The sequence below is a fragment of the Acanthisitta chloris genome, unplaced genomic scaffold, assembly GCF_000695815.1.
Source record: "Acanthisitta chloris isolate BGI_N310 unplaced genomic scaffold, ASM69581v1 scaffold23146, whole genome shotgun sequence".
NCBI classification, from domain to species: Eukaryota; Metazoa; Chordata; class Aves; order Passeriformes; family Acanthisittidae; genus Acanthisitta; species Acanthisitta chloris.
In genome coordinates, this window is record NW_008679109.1 from 70,918 (window position 1) to 90,917 (window position 20,000).

General features: G+C 37.5%; 1 protein-coding gene across 1 annotated transcript in view; it reads left to right on the forward strand.

Moving 5' to 3' along the window:
• ARID2 (AT rich interactive domain 2 (ARID, RFX-like)) overlaps positions 1–20,000 on the forward strand; it is a gene marked incomplete at its 5' end in the record, with an annotated part of 93,274 nt that overhangs the window by 70,565 nt on the left and 2,709 nt on the right. Inside the window, 6 exon segments of the mRNA XM_009077182.1 lie at positions 1–1,146; positions 9,247–9,395; positions 14,554–14,692; positions 14,791–14,876; positions 19,150–19,273; positions 19,364–19,455. The exon segment at positions 1–1,146 is cut by the window's left edge and continues 25 nt beyond it. Coding sequence (XP_009075430.1) covers positions 1–1,146; positions 9,247–9,395; positions 14,554–14,692; positions 14,791–14,876; positions 19,150–19,273; positions 19,364–19,455 — 1,736 coding nt within the window.

The window sequence follows — 20,000 nt, forward strand, 5'->3', positions numbered from 1 at the left end:
GGGCTACAGGTGCAAACACTTCCAGCTACTCAAGCACCTTCAGCTGGACAATCACCGTGTACTGCTGCTCCCCCATTCAAAGGTGATAAAATAATTTGCCAAAAGGAGGAAGAAGCAAAGGAAGCAACAGGTTTACACATTCATGAACGTAAAATTGAAGTTATGGAGAATCCTTCCTGCCGAAGAGGAGCTGCAAACACCAGCAATGGGGATGCAAAAGAAAATGAAATGCAGGTGGGAAGTCTTTTAAATGGGAGAAAGTATAGTGACTCCAGTCTACCTCCTTCTAACTCAGGGAAAACACAGAATGAGGCCAATCAGTGCTCACAAGTCAGTAATGGGCCATCATTAGAAATGGGTGAGAACGGAGCTCCTGGAAAGCAGAACTTTGAACAAACGGACAAACAGGAAATTAAAAGTGATTTGAAGAAGCCCCTAGTTAATGGAATCTGTGATTTTGATAAAGGAGATTGTTCTCATTTGAGCAAAAACATTCCAAATCACAAAACTTCCAATCATGTAGGAAATGGTGAGATATCTTCAGTGGAACAACAAGGGAATTTGGATGCCACGCAGCAAGATACTGCCAAAGGTGATCAAGGGGAAAGATTTTCTAATGGGCCTGTATTAACTTTGAGTAGTTCACCTGTTGTAAGCGGTACACAGGAGGCTGCAAAACTGTTAACCCAGCAACTTAGTGGTACCAACACTGATTTACCTAATGGACCTCTAGCTTCAAGTTTGAATTCAGATGTGCCTCAGCAACGCCCAAGTGTAGTTGTCTCACCACAATCTACAGCCTCTGTTATACAGGGGCATCAAATCCTAGCAGTTCCACACTCAGGACCTAGAGTGTCCCAGTCTACCCTGTCCTCCGAAGCTCGGTCTACTAATGGCACAGCAGAATGCAAAACTGTAAAGAGGCCAGCAGAGGATAATGACAGGGAAACTGTTCCAGGAATTCCAAATAAAGTAGGAGTTAGAATTGTTACAATCAGTGACCCCAACAATGCTGGTTGCAGTGCAACTATGGTTGCTGTGCCAGCTGGAGCGGATCCAAGCACTGTAGCGAAAGTAGCAATAGAAAGTGCTGTTCAACAAAAGCAGCAGCATCCAACCACGTATATACAAAGCATGGTCACACAGGTATGTTGCAGTGTTCTTTTTATGTTTATTCTGTGATTCTGTCTAATACTGTGAAATAACATGGCTGAAAATGTGAACTCGGTTGATACTTCTTGCATGGTGTTTCAGTATTCAGAAAATGATGGTTTCTGTTCTTTCACAGACTAAAGTTCTAACAGTTTACATACTTCTTCAATATCAGTGACAACAGTGGAATTTAAAATTTGTAGCTTGATAATATGCAGTAAGGAAAGAATTTTTGCTCACTAATTTCTTTCCTGAAGGATTAACTGTTCTGAAAACAACAATGATTTGTTGTATGGTCTTGTAAAAATGTCAGTATTGTTCTGCATTTTATTCTTGGTCATTATGGAGCGGTGAATATGTGTTTTGCAAGTTAATCACCACACCTGCATCTGAAATGAGTTGAAGTTCTTTCATTTAAAGGTGCTCTTCAAAGCCTTATTTTGTGTGTTCACTACAGTCAGGAGAAAGTACTAGTTTGTAAATCTGTTGAAATATTCATGTTTATTTCCTACAAAATACTTGCAACATTTATTTTTATGAACTACTGTTTCAGAGATGTTTCTTCTGTTTGACAAACTTAGGTGAGGGTTTGTTGGTTTTTTTCTCCTTTGATCAACTTTATTTAACCATTTGAAAGTGGTTACTCCCTAACACTTTAATAGAAATGAGGTATGGACATCATTTGTATGAGTATGAATAAGTACAAATAATCACGTTTGAGATTATTCCAGTCTCTAGAATTATTTTGTACATGGAGAATCCCTTTCCAAAAGAACTGTTCCTAACCTGAATAGGAGCAAAAAGAATAGAATGGTAGGTCTGTTGGTCAGAGTTGTGACAAACTACAGAGAAGAAATGAAGTCTTGAGTGTATGTTAGTACATTTTGACCTTGAAGTAGCAGGTGTTTTATTTCTTATCATTATTTTTGTTTACTTGGTTGGAGTTCTGCTGTCTTTGACAAAATAGAAGGTATAGACCTGATGGACTTAAACAGAGCTAGAACTGACAAGTGGTGGCTAGTGCTAATTCTTTTTCTGTGTCAAGTTAGCTTTCTCTTGAAGGCTCTTTCAGCTTTCCTTCATCTAGTTGTCAAAAATCAGGACTAACAGTTAGCAAGTTACCTTAGTTTTTTTTGTTTCTGTGCTTTTTCCTTTTAACTGCCATAGCACAGAGTTGAATTCTTAAATAGTCTTTGAACTCACCTGTAAATTTTCACTTAGGTTTCATTAGGGAGATCTGTTTGAGTTTTTATGAGATGTTATTTATCTTTGTTTGTACTAGAAATTATTTGACTGAAATAAAAGTGTCTGTTGGCAGCATAGGGACAATGTGCTAGATATCTTGTAGTGTGGATATGTTAGCTGTGCTTTGCTTTTTCAAGAGAGTGTCTTCAGCTGTTTTGCATTTCTGTTATAGATTGCTAAGGATTTGTCTGAGGTTCGAAACGGTATGGCTATGTCTCTGAAATGGAATAAATATTACTGTGTTTATTTATTCCCTGAATATGTGACTTATAAGAATTTGCAGTTGTGTCTCAAACAGCTACTAAACTGTCAGACTTTCAGAATTTTAAGAAGAGGGGAGTATTACATTTAACTATTTTATTTGTATCCAATAATGTGTATCATGATAATGGGAGGGAGGAAGAAAAAATACATTTTCTCTGCTGATAGTTTCTATTTTATACTATCCCTAATATCATTATCATTAATAGTTACCACATTTTCCATTATCTGTACAAACAGAAATGTGGCCTTTCAGTATGAATTTGTACATCAGAATTTGTTTTAATGTCTCCTTCCTGGGGAACATTAGCTCATTCTGTCTGTAGGATGCCCTTGTTTGCCTCAAAACTGCAGAAATGCGGGATAAAAGGAGTTAATTAGTTTCAATCTTGATGAAGAATGCACTCAGTTCAGATATAGTGAACATGATAGTTTGTCTTAAACCTTTTAAGGATCTTTACCACTTCCTTAAAGTTAATGTGTTGGTTTGTAAACAGTACCAGAATCATCCTGGCCAGCTCTTTTTGTTTTTCCGAAGCTGCTGAGCAGCTGCAATAGCCTTTGTTTTTCTGGAAAAGCAGATGTTAAGTATTTCCAATATTGAGTCTGCTTTTAGGAGGTTCTTGAAGACATGCAGAAATACTAAGATGTAGCCAAACTCTCATTAATTTGCTGTAAGTTTAGTGATGTCCTTTAAGATTAGGCCCTGTATAATCTTATATTTTCTCCCTTTCTTTCTTGTCTGATAAGCAGCTTCCTTGTCCCTGACTGTTTGAAGGGCAGCAGTTAAGAGAGACTTCTTCTACTTGTGTGTCTGCATTGGTTTATCGTCTCTGCAGTACCTAATATATACTGGCTGTCTTGCAGAAGAAATAGGAGAGCATGTTTTTTTTCTGCAAACAGTGTGAAATTAGCCCAACCTAATGTGAAAAACAGTGAGGGACAGAGAGTAAAGGGATATTAGCTATGGAAAAATTACATAGCTGCTGAAGCATTTAGTGTGTGATTTTCTGTTTGCTTGTTATCTTAAAGTGTTTATTTTATGCTACAGCCTGTATTTCAGAGAAGTGTGAAGAAAAGAAAAATCACTAACAAAATTAAAACTGAGCAGGAAGACTGGAAATAAGATACAGGGGATGGAAGAGGGAGGAGAGTATTGGTTATACAACTACAGCTGGATTAATTGTCATGAACTGCAGAGAGGAGAAAGGGAAGATGAAGTAAGGAAGGGTAGTAGGGGAGGAAGAGAGCAGCAACATGAAAACTGAGGAAAGCAAGAAATGAGTGAAATAATGCTTAGGGGAATGTAAAAGTAAAGAAACATTTGCTTCACTATATGTTGAAATGGGCTGGTACTGTGTGCTTGGGGAAAAATGTGGATTTAAATCACAGAAAAATAATAAAATTATATATGCTATTTATGGCAGTGCTCATGTAAGTGCCATTGAAATCCAGTTAGATAAGTAGAGGTATCTTGTGTGTATAACCTGTGATTATTCGACAACAGTATACCTCAGCAAAGCTCATTGAAAAATAACTACATGTATACTGACTTTAAAGATTTTTCTTTTTATGTTTCGCATTTTTACAAAAAAATGGTCTGTGGATATATTGATGATATCAGAAGAAGTACACTTGATACAGTGTTGGAATTTTGTCTTATATCTCCCTCTATATTTTATTAGCTCGCGAAATACAGTCTGAGAGGAGACAGAGCTGGCACTTTACTTTCTTGGCTTCCCTTTATTTTGGTGTTCCTCATTCCTGGTTTATTGCTTTCCTGAGGCATTGTGCTAGACTGGTGGTTGAAAAAGAAACGAGCAATTACCTATCTGTATGCTCTTTTCCACTTTTTCTTCCTCCTTTTCACACGCCTCCAAAACATCTGTTGAACATAACCACGTTGGTGTGTGTTTTGAAGGAATGCTCTGATACCACACCAAGTTCTTAGAACTGAGCATATCTGATTTAAATCACCTTCTCTGGCTTTTAAAGTAATCTCGTCTCTGCTCATCACTGTCATCCCCTCATAGACAATGCACACCCATTGTTCTTAAGGCTGCCTGCTTGAAACATGTTTACATGTTTGTCTGGAAATGTAAGTGGCAAAACCTGTGGCCTTGACTGTTTGTTCCTGTTCTCTGTTGGCTGGGAAGCTGAGAATTGCCATGCACCAGAAAGCAGGTGTGTAGCTCCAGGAGGTGTAATTCATTCCTAGCCACAGAGGAAGTGAGTTTCTCAGCTGAAAGTACTGAAATACAGAATCTCTGTGCTTTTATTGCCCTTCAGTTGTGAAGTACAGTGTTGCAAAGAGACATAAACTTCAGTAATCTAACAAGAAAAGAACATTTATTTTGATGCCTACCCATCCGCTTCACCCCTCCCTCACACTCAAATTCTGCTCTGCCTGTTTTCAGCTTATGTATTACTTTTTCATAGATACACTCATATCATGAATAAGCTAAACAAAATTTTGAAATACCAAACTGTAAATCCTATGATGCTTTAAAAAATATTTTTACCAATAGCATCAGGTTGCCCAGGGACGTGGTGGCTGCCCCAGCCCTGGCAGTGTCCAAGGCCAGGCTGGATGAAGCCTGAGCATCCTGGGCTAGTGGGGAGGTGTCCCTGCCCATGGCAAGGAGGGTTGGGACTAGATGATCTGTAAGGTCCATTCCAACCCTAAAATTCTATGATGTGTTTCTATGATAACTTTTTGGGTTTGAGTTAAATGTATTTACTATGGGTGTGCACATATTAATGGTGGGAGGAAAAAAGTGAAGCCTAATGCTTTAAAATTGCACATGACTCAACATGTCAACAGAACTGGGATGCAGCATGTTTTCTTGCTGATGGCATAGTAGGCTTTTTTAATAAAATGAGCAGGTGGTGTGGTAGAGTTACCCATTCACACGTAAAGGAAATGGCACCATTGGTTCTGTGAATTGTAGGTGGAGACCATTTCTGGCCCCGAGCCATAGGCTTTGTTATTCTTACCACACAGGGAACATGTGTGCCCAAAGGGGAGAAACTCTTGTGTATAAAATTAAATTGGCATCTTTGTAAACAGTCCGTCCTTGTCAGCAGAAAGCTCTTAGCTGTGCTCTTGGTTTTCATGACTAGACTGGATTTCCTCCCTGCCTCCCATATCTCAGTCTAAAGTCACCCAGTCTAGATATAAAATCTCCACCTGCATATTAAAAGTAGGCTGTAGTGTCTGTTCTATAAGTAAACTGTACAGGCATTAAGGGTTTGTGTTTGTGTACTTTAGAGTTCAGTGCAAACCATACTGAGATAGGTGAAGCTGCTACAGAGGTACTTTCAGTCCCAAGATCCTGTGAGAAAAGGGCTAAGTGGTGGCAGTTGCAAATTGTATCGTGGAGAGGTCTAATTTGATTATAAAAAGATGCTATGAAGTGCTTTCAAGTGTACTAGAGTACTGAGAGTTTGTTTTCTTGGGGAATGTGGATTCATAAAATGTTTTTGCTAGAGGAAGAAATTTTGTGAAATCTTTATGCCACAAGGAAAGATTTTTCAATGTTACTTCTCTCAGACTTCATTTGGAAAAATTTAATGTCTGTCATAGTTCTGCATGTTAAAGAAATAAGTGAGTTTATATAATCATTGTGTTGTCAGTACTGCAAACTAGGCAGCACACAAAGTATTTCTGGGTACATTTCTTTAAAAAAAGGGTTTCATTTATGAAAAACAAAGGCTAGACCTAATTTTAGTGATGTCCTGTGTATCATGCATTACTGAACTGATAGATGAAAATAGAGGAGGGAACAAAGGAAACAAAAATTAACAGTATTTCTGATCTCATGAATGAAGAGAGGAAAGCTTTGAGATGTTTGAATGTAGAACTTACATTTCTAAAACAACCTAGGAAAACAAATGTAACTTCACTTTATGTGTTGATTTTAAAATATAGTCAGCACAGCTGATAGACAAGAGATTTGTCTTAAAAAAAACAAACATGGGAGTTATGACCACCTAATGCTACAAATTTGAGCCAAGCTACTCTACTTTGCAGTACAGCAATAATGAGAGAATTCTAAACAACAGCAATTATTTTATCATAGAATCACAGAATCGTAGAATCAGCTGGGTTGGAAGAGACCTCAAAGATCATTGGGTCCAACCCTACCATGGTTACTAGACCATGGCACTAAGTGCCACATCCAGTCTCAGCTTGAAAACCTCCAGGGATGGTGAATCCACCACTTCCCCGGGCAGCACATTCCAGTGTCTGATCACTCTCTGTAAAAAATCTCTTCCTAATATCCAACCTAAACCTCCCCTGGCAGAGCTTGAGTCTGTGCCCTCTTGTCCTACTGCTGGTTTCCTTGGAGAAGAGATTGACCCCGAAATTTTACACATTTGTTTTCAATTTATCAGCTTTTTTTCTCACTAAAAAAAACATAGAAAGAAATTGCAGGGGAAACTGAATTTTAACCTTTTGTCCTGAAAATTTGTTTCCCTTTCTCTGCTCTTTCATTTTTAGCCTGTAACATTATGTTGTGTATCAGATGTCCTTGTTTAAAATAAACAGTTTTTCAATGAATGGTATTAAAACCTTTGAATATCACTAGGAGAGCTTGCCAGAAAACCCCTTGAGAAAATTCATAATTCTGGATTAATTGCAGGGTTTGCTCTGAATGGAGTAAATAATACATGAACCACACATTGAATGATAAGAATTAAATGAAATACTGAATTCATTCAGTAAGCTCATTCTCCAGCACATTAAATGAGACAGAAGTTCTACAGGGATAAAAAGTCACATAAAGACCATCATAATGTGTTGATACCAGGATGCCAAGTGAAGGTTGCTAAACAAGCTGTGCTGCTGACAAACATTTATTTTACTTGCACCTTCACTTTAAAAATGCCTTTTTAAAGGGTCACTGATCTTAAAAGGCTCCACTTGTGTTCACTTTTCGATAGAAGATACATTGTGAAGAATTTATTACCCATTCCATAAAATAGCTTAGAGGTCTTTGGATGAAAATCATTACTGAGTTCAAAGTAATTTATATTTATGACTAGTGGACTCAAGTCCTTTCTTACAACTTTTCATATATGCATCCTAAGTAGCTGTGCTATGCTCAGGAGTTTTGCAGAGGTTTGCTTTATTTTTATCATGTTTTATGCTTGGCTATGGGAAGTGTTTCAGTTTTGATAAGGCTTTTTTCCTGTCCCTTTGGTTATGTAATTAGTGTTGTATGATCTGTGAGAGTTATTAACTCATTGCCTTGTGTGACTTTTGTCCACAATGTCAATAGAGAGCAGGAGGAAGAAAATGTAAAATCAACATGCAAATGAAATGTTAGAAGTTGTGTTTTACTGTTTGTAACTTTACAGTTTAAAGTCTAAAGTTATTCAGTAACAGAGCTGTAAAGGTCTAAACAGTATCTTGTGTGCCATTTGAAACTGTTTCTTCTATAATATTCTTACACACATAAGTAATTTGAAAGGAATTTTTTTTGTCTGTTTAGAGTGTTGTATTTCTTTTGAAACAGTAGAAAAGAAAAGGATGTTAGGTCTTCATTCCTAAATAGTATTCAAAAGCTTAATTTTTCTGTTGTCATCGTCCTTATAAATGTCTTGCCAGAGCTTTCCAGGAAAAAAAGAAGAAACAATATTCTGACATAAACACTCTTCTGTATGGGAAGTTCAGCATTCAGTTTCTGTGATTCAGAAATAGAAATGAAATTGCTTTTTGGTTTTTGGTGATTTTTAAGATAATTTCAGTTCAATGACTCTTAAAATAAGTGTCTCATTATATTGCCAAGGGAGTGAAGGGAGCATGTTTTTCCTTTGTGAAGTGTTTCTCTTTCACTGTATGCAAATTGACCTGTATGTCAATTCTGGGCATGTGGTGCTCTCTATAAAGGTACATATGCTGTCTGGTTTTACAAGAACTTGAAGAATTATATAATTTGCCAAGTTTTATAGAGAAGATAGTATGTCATAGTTGGAGCCTACTGGTCACTGATAGTGTTTCTTCAGCATTGTTCAGTTTACCTCTTCTTATGCTCTCTGTAACTCAGGCTGATGTATGCTAATGTGTCAGTTCAGGAATTCCACACATGCAGTCCATGAAAACATTTCACCAAAGAACATAAAGCAGTTTTGTATGTTTCACTGCTCACTTTGCTGCTTTTAGCAGTATTTTAACTTAGTTTTACATAGGAAAGCAAAACTACTCCCTGTGGTGATGATACTGCAATGCCTTGAGTTTGCATGGATTTTTTTCTTAAATAACAAAGCTTTTGCAAAATAATACTAATCTTTGCTGTACTAGTGCCCTTGAGAAACTTTTTCCGGTTATAATTCTGTATTTGAATTTGAGCAAAATTTTATTCATTTGAATATTAGAAACTTCTGCATAAATATTACAGTGTAAAAGTTGTGTGTCCCTCATGTTATTTGTCTGTTAATGCTTACTCAGAGTTCAGAGTGTTAAAAACTAAAAACCTGTGGTGGATTAAAGTGTAAAACAAAAGGTCTTTCAACAAACAATATACCATATGTCAAGTCTTGAAATAAGCCCTGTTTAAAACTGTGTTTTAACTTTTTCTACAGAGCACACCTGCAACGTCGATACCAACAGTGCAAGTACAGGGCCAGCAGATCAATTTGCAGCCACCTTCATATACTGCAGCAAGTCAGCATGCAGAGCAAATGAAAAAACCTGGACAGAACTTCATGTGTCTGTGGCAGTCTTGTAAAAAGTAAATAGTTCCTTTATTTACCTTTAACTAATACGTAACAGATGCTTGTGTATAGAAGGTAATTCTAGAAATTCTGCCCATTCTGTTTCCTTAAGTTACCTTGTATTTTGTCTGTGGGGAAATGAAAAAGTGAAAAGTGTTGAGGAAGCTGGAGCTGAGATGGAGGAGGGCAAGATACTTAACTGCTCTTAATTATGCTTTAGGACATAAAATGAATATTATGTAGCTTTCTTATAAGATATTGAGTCTTCATTAATAAATAAAATAGTTGTGTAGTAAAGTTAAAAAGAAAAGATTTCCTGGTTCTGAAGCTTATCTTTGCGTTGCTAATGCTAATACAAAAATAGTTCCTGTACTGCAATTGCAAATCACGTCATGACATTTTCTTGTGTTTCCAGTTTTGCAAGAGCAGGGTGTTGCACTTCTAAGTCCTGGTCAAAGTCTTATTTAGCTAATGACTAATGTAAGTAGTTACACCATTTGTGTGCCACAGGACACTGTTGTCATTAAAGGAAATAGAAAGGATCTTGGCCTTAAGACTAAACAGCAATGGTTAGACTTTGATTTAGACAATGTTTAGGTTTTTAATTACCTGTTGTTGTCCTTAAAAGAGAGAGGAGTGGGCTAGCAGGCATTTAGATGTAGACTTATAAAAACATAATACAACGCTTGTTACCAGTATGTACATCTTGAAACTGTTTTTTAAAATAATATAAATTTGTGAATATGCTTCACTTCAAGTATGCTGACTAGTATTGTAGAGACCTGGCACTTTTAAAATCCTTGCCCTGGTTTCATCTTAAAAGTAATTTTTCTTTCTTGAATAGGTGGCACGTCTCTATGTAAGAAATACCTGTAAAGCTTTATTTACTTTGTAGTTTCCTCCTTTATTACTAATAAACAGAACTGTAGAGTCATACTCTACTGACTGCACAGTAGATGCATTAACACCCGGGTAGGTATGAGAGAGTGGGTTGTATTGGGTTTGAAATGAAAAGCTGAGGTGGTTTCACAGCAAAAGACTTGCCAAGGTATACCATCTTGAAGAGTTTGCTGAACCACAGTTTTGAAGCATAGTCACCAGCTTTCTTCCATGTCTAAATTTATGTAGGATGAGTTGTGTAGAGTTGAGGTGACATCTAACCATGGAATAAGCTGATGTCACATGTGAGCTAGGATGTGAATATATGCAGACAGATTCTTGGGCAAGAGTAGGATAAAATTATGAATACTTTACACTGTCAGTCTTTTTGTAAGCCTGTCATAAAATACTATCCCCCTAAGTCTTCCTGAGACTGAAGTTAAGAGCTACAAGGTCGATATTTTACAGCTTCATCTCTACATTTTATTTCAAGCATAGTGTATTATTTCTGCTGCTTTAGTTTCTCTTACTGTGACTTCCCATACTGCTTTTTGTTCATGGTTCTGTTTCATTCTTTGCAAAAGCCTTCAGAGATTTTTACATTGATATATTTAATTCATGTGGCACATGGCTCTTGTCTTTATGCTTTGTCATTTTTGAAATAGTTATTTCAGTCCCAGCCTAAAAAGAGTTTAGATAAACATTATACTTGGTGTCCTCTGTTGTGAAAAAAGAACCAAAATCACAGAATTCAGTTAGGTTGGAAGGGACCACAATGGGTCGTCTGGTCCAACCTCCCTACTCAAACAGGACCACCCTAGAGCACATGGCACGGGATTGCATCCAGATGGTTCTTGAATACCTCCAGTGAGGGAGAATCCATGACCTCTGTTCCAGTGCTCAGTGACTCAGACAGTAAAGAAATTCCTTCTTGTATTCAGGTGGAGCTTCCTGTGCATCAGTTTTTGCCCATTACGTCTTGTTTTATTGGTTTCCACAACTGAGAAGAGTCTAACTCCATCATCTTGGCACTTCTTGTTCACATACTTGAATATATTGATGAGGTCCCCTCTCAGCTGTGTCTTCTTGAGGCTGAACAGGCCCAACTCCCTCAGCCTTTCCTCATCAGTGAGATGCTCCAGTCCCTTAATCATCTTCACTTTCCTCTGCTGGACCTGCTCCAGGAGCTCCATGTCCCTCTTGTACTGAGGAGCCCAGAGCTGTACACAGCACTCCCAGTGTGGTCTCACAAGGGATGAGTAGAGAGGCAGGAACACCTGCCTTGACCTGCTGGCCATACTCTTCTTAATGCATCCCAGGAAATTGTTGTTAGCATTTTCCTCAAATGTATATTGTTTAGTCATATTCCTTGAACATCCTGATTAAAAACAAGACTATCAAATCTCCTGTAGGATTCCTGTTTCTAACAGGCAAAGAGAAAAATGTGGAATTGCCACCTGTTTTTGTAACTGTTTTATTTATAGCTCTCTGACTTAGCTGTTTTTATTGAGTTGGTTAAGCAGGAAACAAGATTCTTTTGAGTGGATCATTAGTCTGTGTGAACTTCACATTCATTTTTTGGTTTCATTCATAATTGCTTAGAAGTTTTCTTTTTCCTAGGATTAAGCAGGCAGTTTCATCATAGTAGAATGATACAACAGTGGGTTATTTTCATGGTGTTCTTTGTTAACTGGAAAGATATGACAGGAGACACATTTGAAAGTAATTTTCACCTGTTTCTCTATGCATGTTCTTTAGTTTAATTCTCATGAAATATTGACATTATGTTTCCCTTGCAAGATACATTGCAGAAGTCAGTGAAGGCCTTAAAAAACATTTTGTTGAGAATCAGAATAAATATAAGTAAACAAAATGGTATGTTCTTTTTCTGCCCACTAATTTGGCTGCTGTAGTCAGCAACATTCCAGTGGCATAGGTGGGTGTTTTGTTTGTTTTTTACAACTGAGTTAGGAAACCAGGATTCAAAGTGCCACAGATGGAGTTGTGTCTGAAGACCACAATGAGATGAAGCCAAATTATGCAAATAGCTGTAATGATTGGCCTCTGGCAGTTGTATTCAGATTTAGTCTCTGAGTTGGAGCTCTAAAAGGTGTCAGCCAGCATACTCCTTTGCGTTGAGGATGTGACCGAAAGGAGGTGTTTTCCTTCGAACTTCAGCTGTCTGCAAGCACTGCAAGTATGCAAGTGAATTTAAAGGCTGCTATTTTGCTTCACAAGTAGGCAGGATATGCCTGCTCTTGAAGTGCTTTGTATTCAAAAAGTAAATTGAATATGACATTGAATCTCCACTGCCTGTCGAGTCGACTGTTAGTTGAATCTTCTCTTCAGCAGTGGAACATAATGATGGAGAAATTAAGCAGGAAACTTAGACTAAACTGACCCTATTGTCAGTACTTAAACTTCTTTTATTACTATAGTTTGTTGTTTCTTTAAGGGAAAGTAGTTTTTCTCTGGAAAGCGTTAGTAAATTTGAATCTTCTTAGATCAGTGATTGAAGTGTGTAACACTGAATGTATTAAACACTGAATGAACCAACACAGCTGAAATAGCTTTATTTTTCTAAAGCCTTGCCATGTTGAATAAAGTGTTTTAAACTGTAGTTTGGATTTTACTTATGTCATGAAATTTGTTTAATCTTTGTCAGGAAAGAGTCATAAAGAAGTTTGTACTAGGCTTAAGTTTGTATACTGACTTCCCTTTATTGTGAAAGACTTTTTCTGTCCTTTGAAACATCAGCTTTCGTTTTGAGCCAATGTAGAAGGAAAACAATTTTATTTTCATTTCCTCCTATGGGCTGTCTGGAACAACAGCAGGAGGCAGCTAATTCTCCTTCCCAGCTTCCCTTCAGTAAGAGTTGACTGGCATGTAAAAGATGAATGCTTTTAAAGGAGTGGTATTTATTGCCTGTGCAGAAAGTAATCACTGTATTATAGATGGTTACTGCAGTAGGATTCAGTTTGTAACTGACTTGTCTCTGGGTGAAATTAGCTCTTTTATACCTTTATAAGGTGTTAACAGTGTCTGTACACTTAGGTGTAGGTATGAATTGCAACTATGTTTGCATAATGGACACTACTGAAATGAGTGGTGGGACATGGGAGGAGGTGCTGGATCAAAGGGCCTACTCATCTGCTATTTATGTGCTGAGAGTTCTGACTTGAACTTGTACATAAATGACTACTGTAGGTTTAAAATGTTACTTCATCCTTGGCTGCTTGCTGGTTGGAGATCATCTTCTCTTGTCACTGTTCAGTCCAGTGAGTTCAGTAAAACATTGTAATGCAAATACTTTTCTTGTTAACTGAAACTAAAATATTGACATGTGACCCAGAGTGGCTGAGGTGGGTGCATATGTTTTGTCTTTGGTGAGACTCTGGCACCAGTGGCCTCTGTCTAGTAAGTGTGTGAATGCAGCTGGTGGTAATGACTTTGCAGGTGGCAGCAGCAAAATTTCTAGACCTCTGCTGCCCAAGCCTTAAGTGGATGCTGATGGGCTGGGTTAGTTGTATTGAAATGAATTGTAAGCAGGTAAATCTTTTGGCCATTTTTTCTCTGTTGAAGGAAGGAATGTAATTTGTAACACTTGAAATATTTAAGGTATATCTCGGTTAAAAAAAACCAACACATTAAGTCATTCACTATTTTCATGTCATATTTTTTGAAATATAGTGATTCTCGTTTAGCATCTGATATATGTTACAACAACACGTAACTGACATTTTTTTTTACTTATGTGTGAATCAGGAAATTATCCATTTTTCCATTATTTAGAATTCAGGTGCTAAGGAGCACTAATTTAGATTGAGCTCTTATTCTGTCAGTTCTGACAACTGTGGTATTGAGAGCAAATAGGATATATGGTGTGCATCTCTTTTTCCCAGTTTCAGTTTAAATAAGGTCTAAGTTTGACTGCAAGTTTAGAAGGAAAACAGGAAAGATGGAAGATGGAAAACAGGAGATGAAACTCATCTTTTTTAGTTGTTCATAGTTTATTACTATATTTTGCTTGCATTGCAGAGAGTGGATCTGTTGGAATTAGCATGCATTATTTCTTTGGTAAGGTACGAGTAGAAAAACAGAATTTCAGTTGTATTTGGCAGAATTACATTGACATTTATTGATAGCTCACTGGTCTTTTTACAAGTTTTCATTTATCAATGCATGTCTCGATTCAGAAAAAAGAAGTTTAACCAATGTGAGTTTATGTTTGTGATATTTATGCCTTACCATTAACTGGGGAAAAAAAATTAAATTCCTCTCTCTCTCTTTTTGTAGGTGGTTTCAGACACCATCACAGGTTTTCTATCATGCAGCAACTGAACACGGAGGAAAAGATGTGTACCCAGGGCAGTGCTTATGGGAGGGATGTGAACCTTTCCAGAGGCAGAGGTTTTCCTTCATTACCCATTTACAGGTGCAGATTTTCTTTCACATATTGCTTAGGAAATAGTAGGAATTTCGTGGTAAATTTCCAGACACTTTTCTTACTGTCTTTCTCCTTTCCCCAAACAGGATAAGCACTGTTCCAGAGATGCATTGCTTGCAGGATTAAAGCAAGATGAACTTGGACAAGCAGGAAATCAGAAGCCTTCCAATAAGTAAGAGACTTGAGCTTTGTTAGCAATAGAGAAAATAAGAGAATTAGAAATCACTGGAAGAACTTGTGTATCTGTAACTTGGATTATCAGGTGAAACTGCATATGTAGAATCTGTAACTGTAATCAAATTTGAGATCCATTACAGTAAGACAAAGTGGACAAAAGAGAGAATAGATTCTGGTGTGGGAGATGTGATTGCAGTTATCCTAAAAAGAACAGGTAATTCTCTAAGGTATATGGCTCAATATTCTATGATGAACATTGTTCTCAACATATTCTCCTTTTTTTCCCCAACTGGAAAGCATTTTATAACTTTTCTTGTAACAGGAAAGTGCTTGTAATTCAACTGGAAAGTTATTTGTTGTATACAGTTATCTGTGTCATACAGTTGAGATGGATTGTCTTGAAACGTGCCCTGTTCCTTCCAGTTTTGTGGTCTAAATTTGGGCTGATTTGATCCAGGGATCCTCATAACAAACTTTTATTGTAACAACCACACAAGATAAATACCAGCTCCTCTGAGTCTTCTGATTTTGTGTTGCTGCCTGAAATCAGCTTTGGCTCTTCTCTTTCACAGAATGATTTAAACCATCTGGAATTAATATTGGAGAGCACAACCCCATTGATTTGAGGTTTAGGGGATGGCTATGTTAATACTGGAGTTACTGAGGGGTCAGTTACTTGTATAAGTGTATTGAGACTGGATCTTTGTTAGCAACTGACTGGAACTGCTTTGTTGCAAGCTAAAAATGTAATTACATAGTCCCAAGCAGATTTTTGCAGTCTGTTCTGTGGCTAGTTAAATTGCTGCCAAGCTGCTGGAGGTAGCAGAGAAAGTTGAGTTATGAAAGCTGAGAAATTTAGTTTGAGAGTCCTTCTATTTTTTAGTATAAACAAACGACTTAACACAGACTTACTTAGATTGCTTTATGGTTCCTTGTTCCATCACACTGAACAGCACTCAGACCTCAGAAAACCACAGAATTAAGAATTACAGCAATGTAGTCTTAAATACTAGGTAAGTGGGAAGTGCAGGGCTGACACCATCTACTAGCATGATGTGATCTCAACTCTGCCTTTTCAAAATGTTCCAGTGCACACATAACACATCCAGTAGTTGTGTGTCCTCATAGGCACAGGTACTCATAGAAAAACTGTTCATACATCCCATCTTCTGAGGCAGAATTTCCTGATTAGGTCAGATTCAGAAAGTAGGAAGTTCTATGCATAACCAGGTCTTGCTGAAGTAATGAGACTGCAATACCACAAGATACTGAAGATGTGATTTCAGAATACAAAGAGAAGAAAGGGCATTCCTCTAGGCAAAGTAGGGTGTTCTAGGTCTTCAAAAGGTGTGCACATGTGGTGCTTAGGGACATGCTTTAGTGATGGACTTGGCAGTGCTGGGTTAATGGTTAGACTCAACGATCTTACGGGTCTTTCCCAACCTAAATGATTCTGTGTTTAGACTCTCTGACATCCTTTGTTGCTTCTCATGGCTGCACATTGCTTACAGTGAGAGAACTAGGTTTGGGGTTTGTCAGATGGCATGGTAAATCAATTTGTTTTAAAAACAGAAGCTCATAAATCAAACAAGTGTGCTTGCCAGAGGAGTGGAAAACATTTGTCTTATTGTCTGTCAGTTGAACACCACTACGGGAGGTGAGCTGGAACAAAAGGAAGGGATGGGACCTTTCTCTGTCAGCACTCACAACAGTTAATACACTCATCTCATGAAATCAGAGAGGTTCCCTTTCTGTTACTTGTACTCTCTTCTGTCCTGTCTTTTACCAAATAAGAAATCAACAAACAGGAATATTGTCGTACAGCACTGCCACAGAGTTCTGCTCACACAACTGAAAAGGGAATCTGGCAGCTACATGAGGGAGACAAGACTTGATAATTTGCTTTCCAAAATCAGACTTGTCAAACAAAACCCTAAACTCACTCCAACAGCTCTCCTCATGCTGTCTTACATGGGCATGTCTGAAAGCCAGTTTACAAGGTTTTGGGTTAATTTACTTCCTGCTAAGTCCTCAAAATTGGTCAGATGTATCAGCACACCACTGATGGTCCATATCATTAAACTCTTGTATGGAGCTGAAACAACCTAAAAAATCTGGTCCTGAGACAGAGCATGTGTAAGCCATCAACTTCTAGGCATTAATTAGGTGAACTTTCTTAATCCCTCACCTACCTCAGAGAATGCAGATAATGAGTGTTACTGGTGCTGTAAGTAAAACGTGTGGAACACAGTGTAACAAACAAGGGCCCATTCCTCTAATCAGCATTTCTGTCTGTCATAACACCATACACACTTGAAAAAACCTCTAATGGCTTTTGCTAGAACCAGGTAGGCAAAGTAGAGCTGCATTACAGAGTGGGTTTTCTTCCTTAATTTTGTATTTCTTTGCTTCTAAAGTTTTATTATTTTAACTCTCCCTCTTATGGTTTTCAGAGGTAGCTGAATATTACATATTGGAAGGTCAGGTCACACTAGCAGTGAACTGAATGATGGCTGCAGCTTTGTGCATTGGAATCTTTTTGGATTCATGTTATTTTTTTTTTGCTTGTTGCCACTGAAGCAAAGGTGGTAGTGTGAGCTACCATAAATATTCTTAAGGCACTGTGGGAGTGGGGCAGGAGATAACTTTAAATCACAAGATGAATGGTATGGTTTGAAGTTAAGTTGATAGTATAATTAAAGACATTCAAGAAATCTAGGTGTTTCTTGAGAGAGATACTTAGGCACAGACACAAGTCAATCCACTTGATGTCTCAGTAACTTTATATCAATTTCTTTTTTTTCCCCAAATTAAAAATAGAAGATCATCTTTTAACATCTTCCTAATTTATTGCAGTTGTCCCTTTCTCAGTATTTCTAGAATCAAGACAATAGTATTTCAACTTTCTAAAATGTAGTGTGATAGCTGTTGAAGGGAGACATTTGGGACAGCCTCCGTCCATGAATCCTTGTGCTTTTCAATGTGAAGAAAACCAGAATGTTCCAGAAATGAAAACTGAAGATGATAATTCCTTTACTGTGACACTCAATCTTCTTCATTCAGCCCCAGCTCTTCTCCTTTTACTTCACAAAGCTTTTCAAACTCTTATTTCCATTCGGGGCAGATGACAGAGTGATTGAGCTAAGTTTTTGGGAAGGAGTCTGTCTGTTACTTCATCTTCGTTTTTAGCTGGGTTTATTTGTTGTTAGAATTTCAGGTTGCAAAGAAATTCTCTCTGAATAGAGAATTCAAGTGTTATTCTTAGAATATTCATCTTCAGTATAACAATATACTCTTACAGGGCAACTTTCATTTTAAAAAATAGAACATTTGCATTTGATTTCTGCTGCCTTTGCAAGCAAGCACTGCTACGACTTTTTAACCAAGTTCTACTAGGGGATTAAAAGGCTTCATAATAATGTTGTTCAGCATACTGAAGTGTGCTGATATTTTTCATCATTGATACTGCAGAACATTCTTTAGGATGACATGAGTCTTGCTCATTAAGTGAAGTTGCTATTTATACACTCTAAACTATTAGTATGAGTAATGTCTAAAGTTATGCATGCAATAGATCTTTAACTTCAGTGTTAATGCTGAAAACGGAGAAATTGCTTCTGCTCTGTTTGTTATACCCTGCTTAATTTATTAATCTCAGGCTGAAAGATGCAGCAACAGGTAATTGGGTTTACAAACGTTTGCTCTGATTTAATTGTTAGATGTTCTGTTGTCTTAGATCATAACTAAAGTGTTATTTTATACTACTCCTCACTAACCACAGTTAATATCTATTTTATATTGTCTTAGTGTCTAATTGTCCCAGTGTGCTGGTATCAAGTCTTGAATAGCTAGATTTTAAGGACATTACCTGGATAAATCTCAGGTGGCATTTGCATAGCTGCTATCACAGTTCTTGTTAGACCCTGTCTGAGAAAACATTCCTTTCAGTTGGTACACTTCAGGACGTGGCTATGTCAGTAGTACAGTATATTACTTTTCAATGACAAATGTCAGTGGTGATGAGCAGTACTTCAAGAGAAGTGGGATTTTCACATAAAATGAAGCCCGTGACTCTTCTGAAGGCTCTACAGTAAGGTCCATCTCTATGGAAACAAAAGGCCAATCATGTGTCAGCACCAAGTATTAATGGATCTTTGTGGCTCTGTTCAGATGGGGTAAAAAATTGTAAAATAAATTTTCAGAGTTGTTAATCTTCTTAGAAAGTAGTGCAAAGCTTATTTTTATTAATTATTTCCTTACTAATGTAGGCAGACAGCTGCAGGGGGTACTGCCTCTACTCCCAGAGCACAGAAGGCCATTGTGAACCATCCGAGCGCTGCCCTGATGGCATTGAGGAGGGGATCAAGAAACCTTGTCTTCAGAGATTTCACAGTTAGTATTGTCTGAACCAAGAATGAGATATTCATTGCTGCCTGCTACTAACTATGGGGCTTTTACATTGTTTCCTCTTTACTTTTGTAGGATGAAAAAGAGGGACCAATAACTAAACACATCCGATTAACAGCTGCCTTAATATTAAAAAATATTGGTAAATATTCAGAATGTGGCCGCAGGTAAGCATTGTATGAGTTTTCTAGTGTCGGTGGGCAATGTTGTTTCTGTTCTTTTCAGTACCAAACAATAGGTAGGTTTTACCTATCTTTCAAAAAATATCAGTAAGTTTTGGCAGCACAATTTCTCTTACCTGTTCTGCAGTGTTTACTTCCCCACACAAGTGCTCAGCATCATCTTATCTGAAGACAGTATTTGTGATCCAGACTTCTGAAAAGTGTCTGGCAAATTTGACAGGTTAGATTTTTGGAGACAGATGAGAGAAGTTTTTGCTGTGGGTCTGTCCCTTTTCATTCTGAAGCAGCACTGCATGACTTGGAGAAAATTCTTCTGTAAGTGACTTCCCATTGGCAGTTCCCTTTGGTCTCAGCTTGAGAAAGGGGAGAATGAGCTCTTAGAAACATTTTCTTAAGTTGTGGGGAGGGACACTGTTGTGTTTCATACTCACTTTCCCCTCCAAACTTGGATTAACTCCAAGGAATGACTCAGCTTTCCTCTCACTTGTACAAGATCCTTCAGTAAATAAATCGACCAATAAATAGTGAGT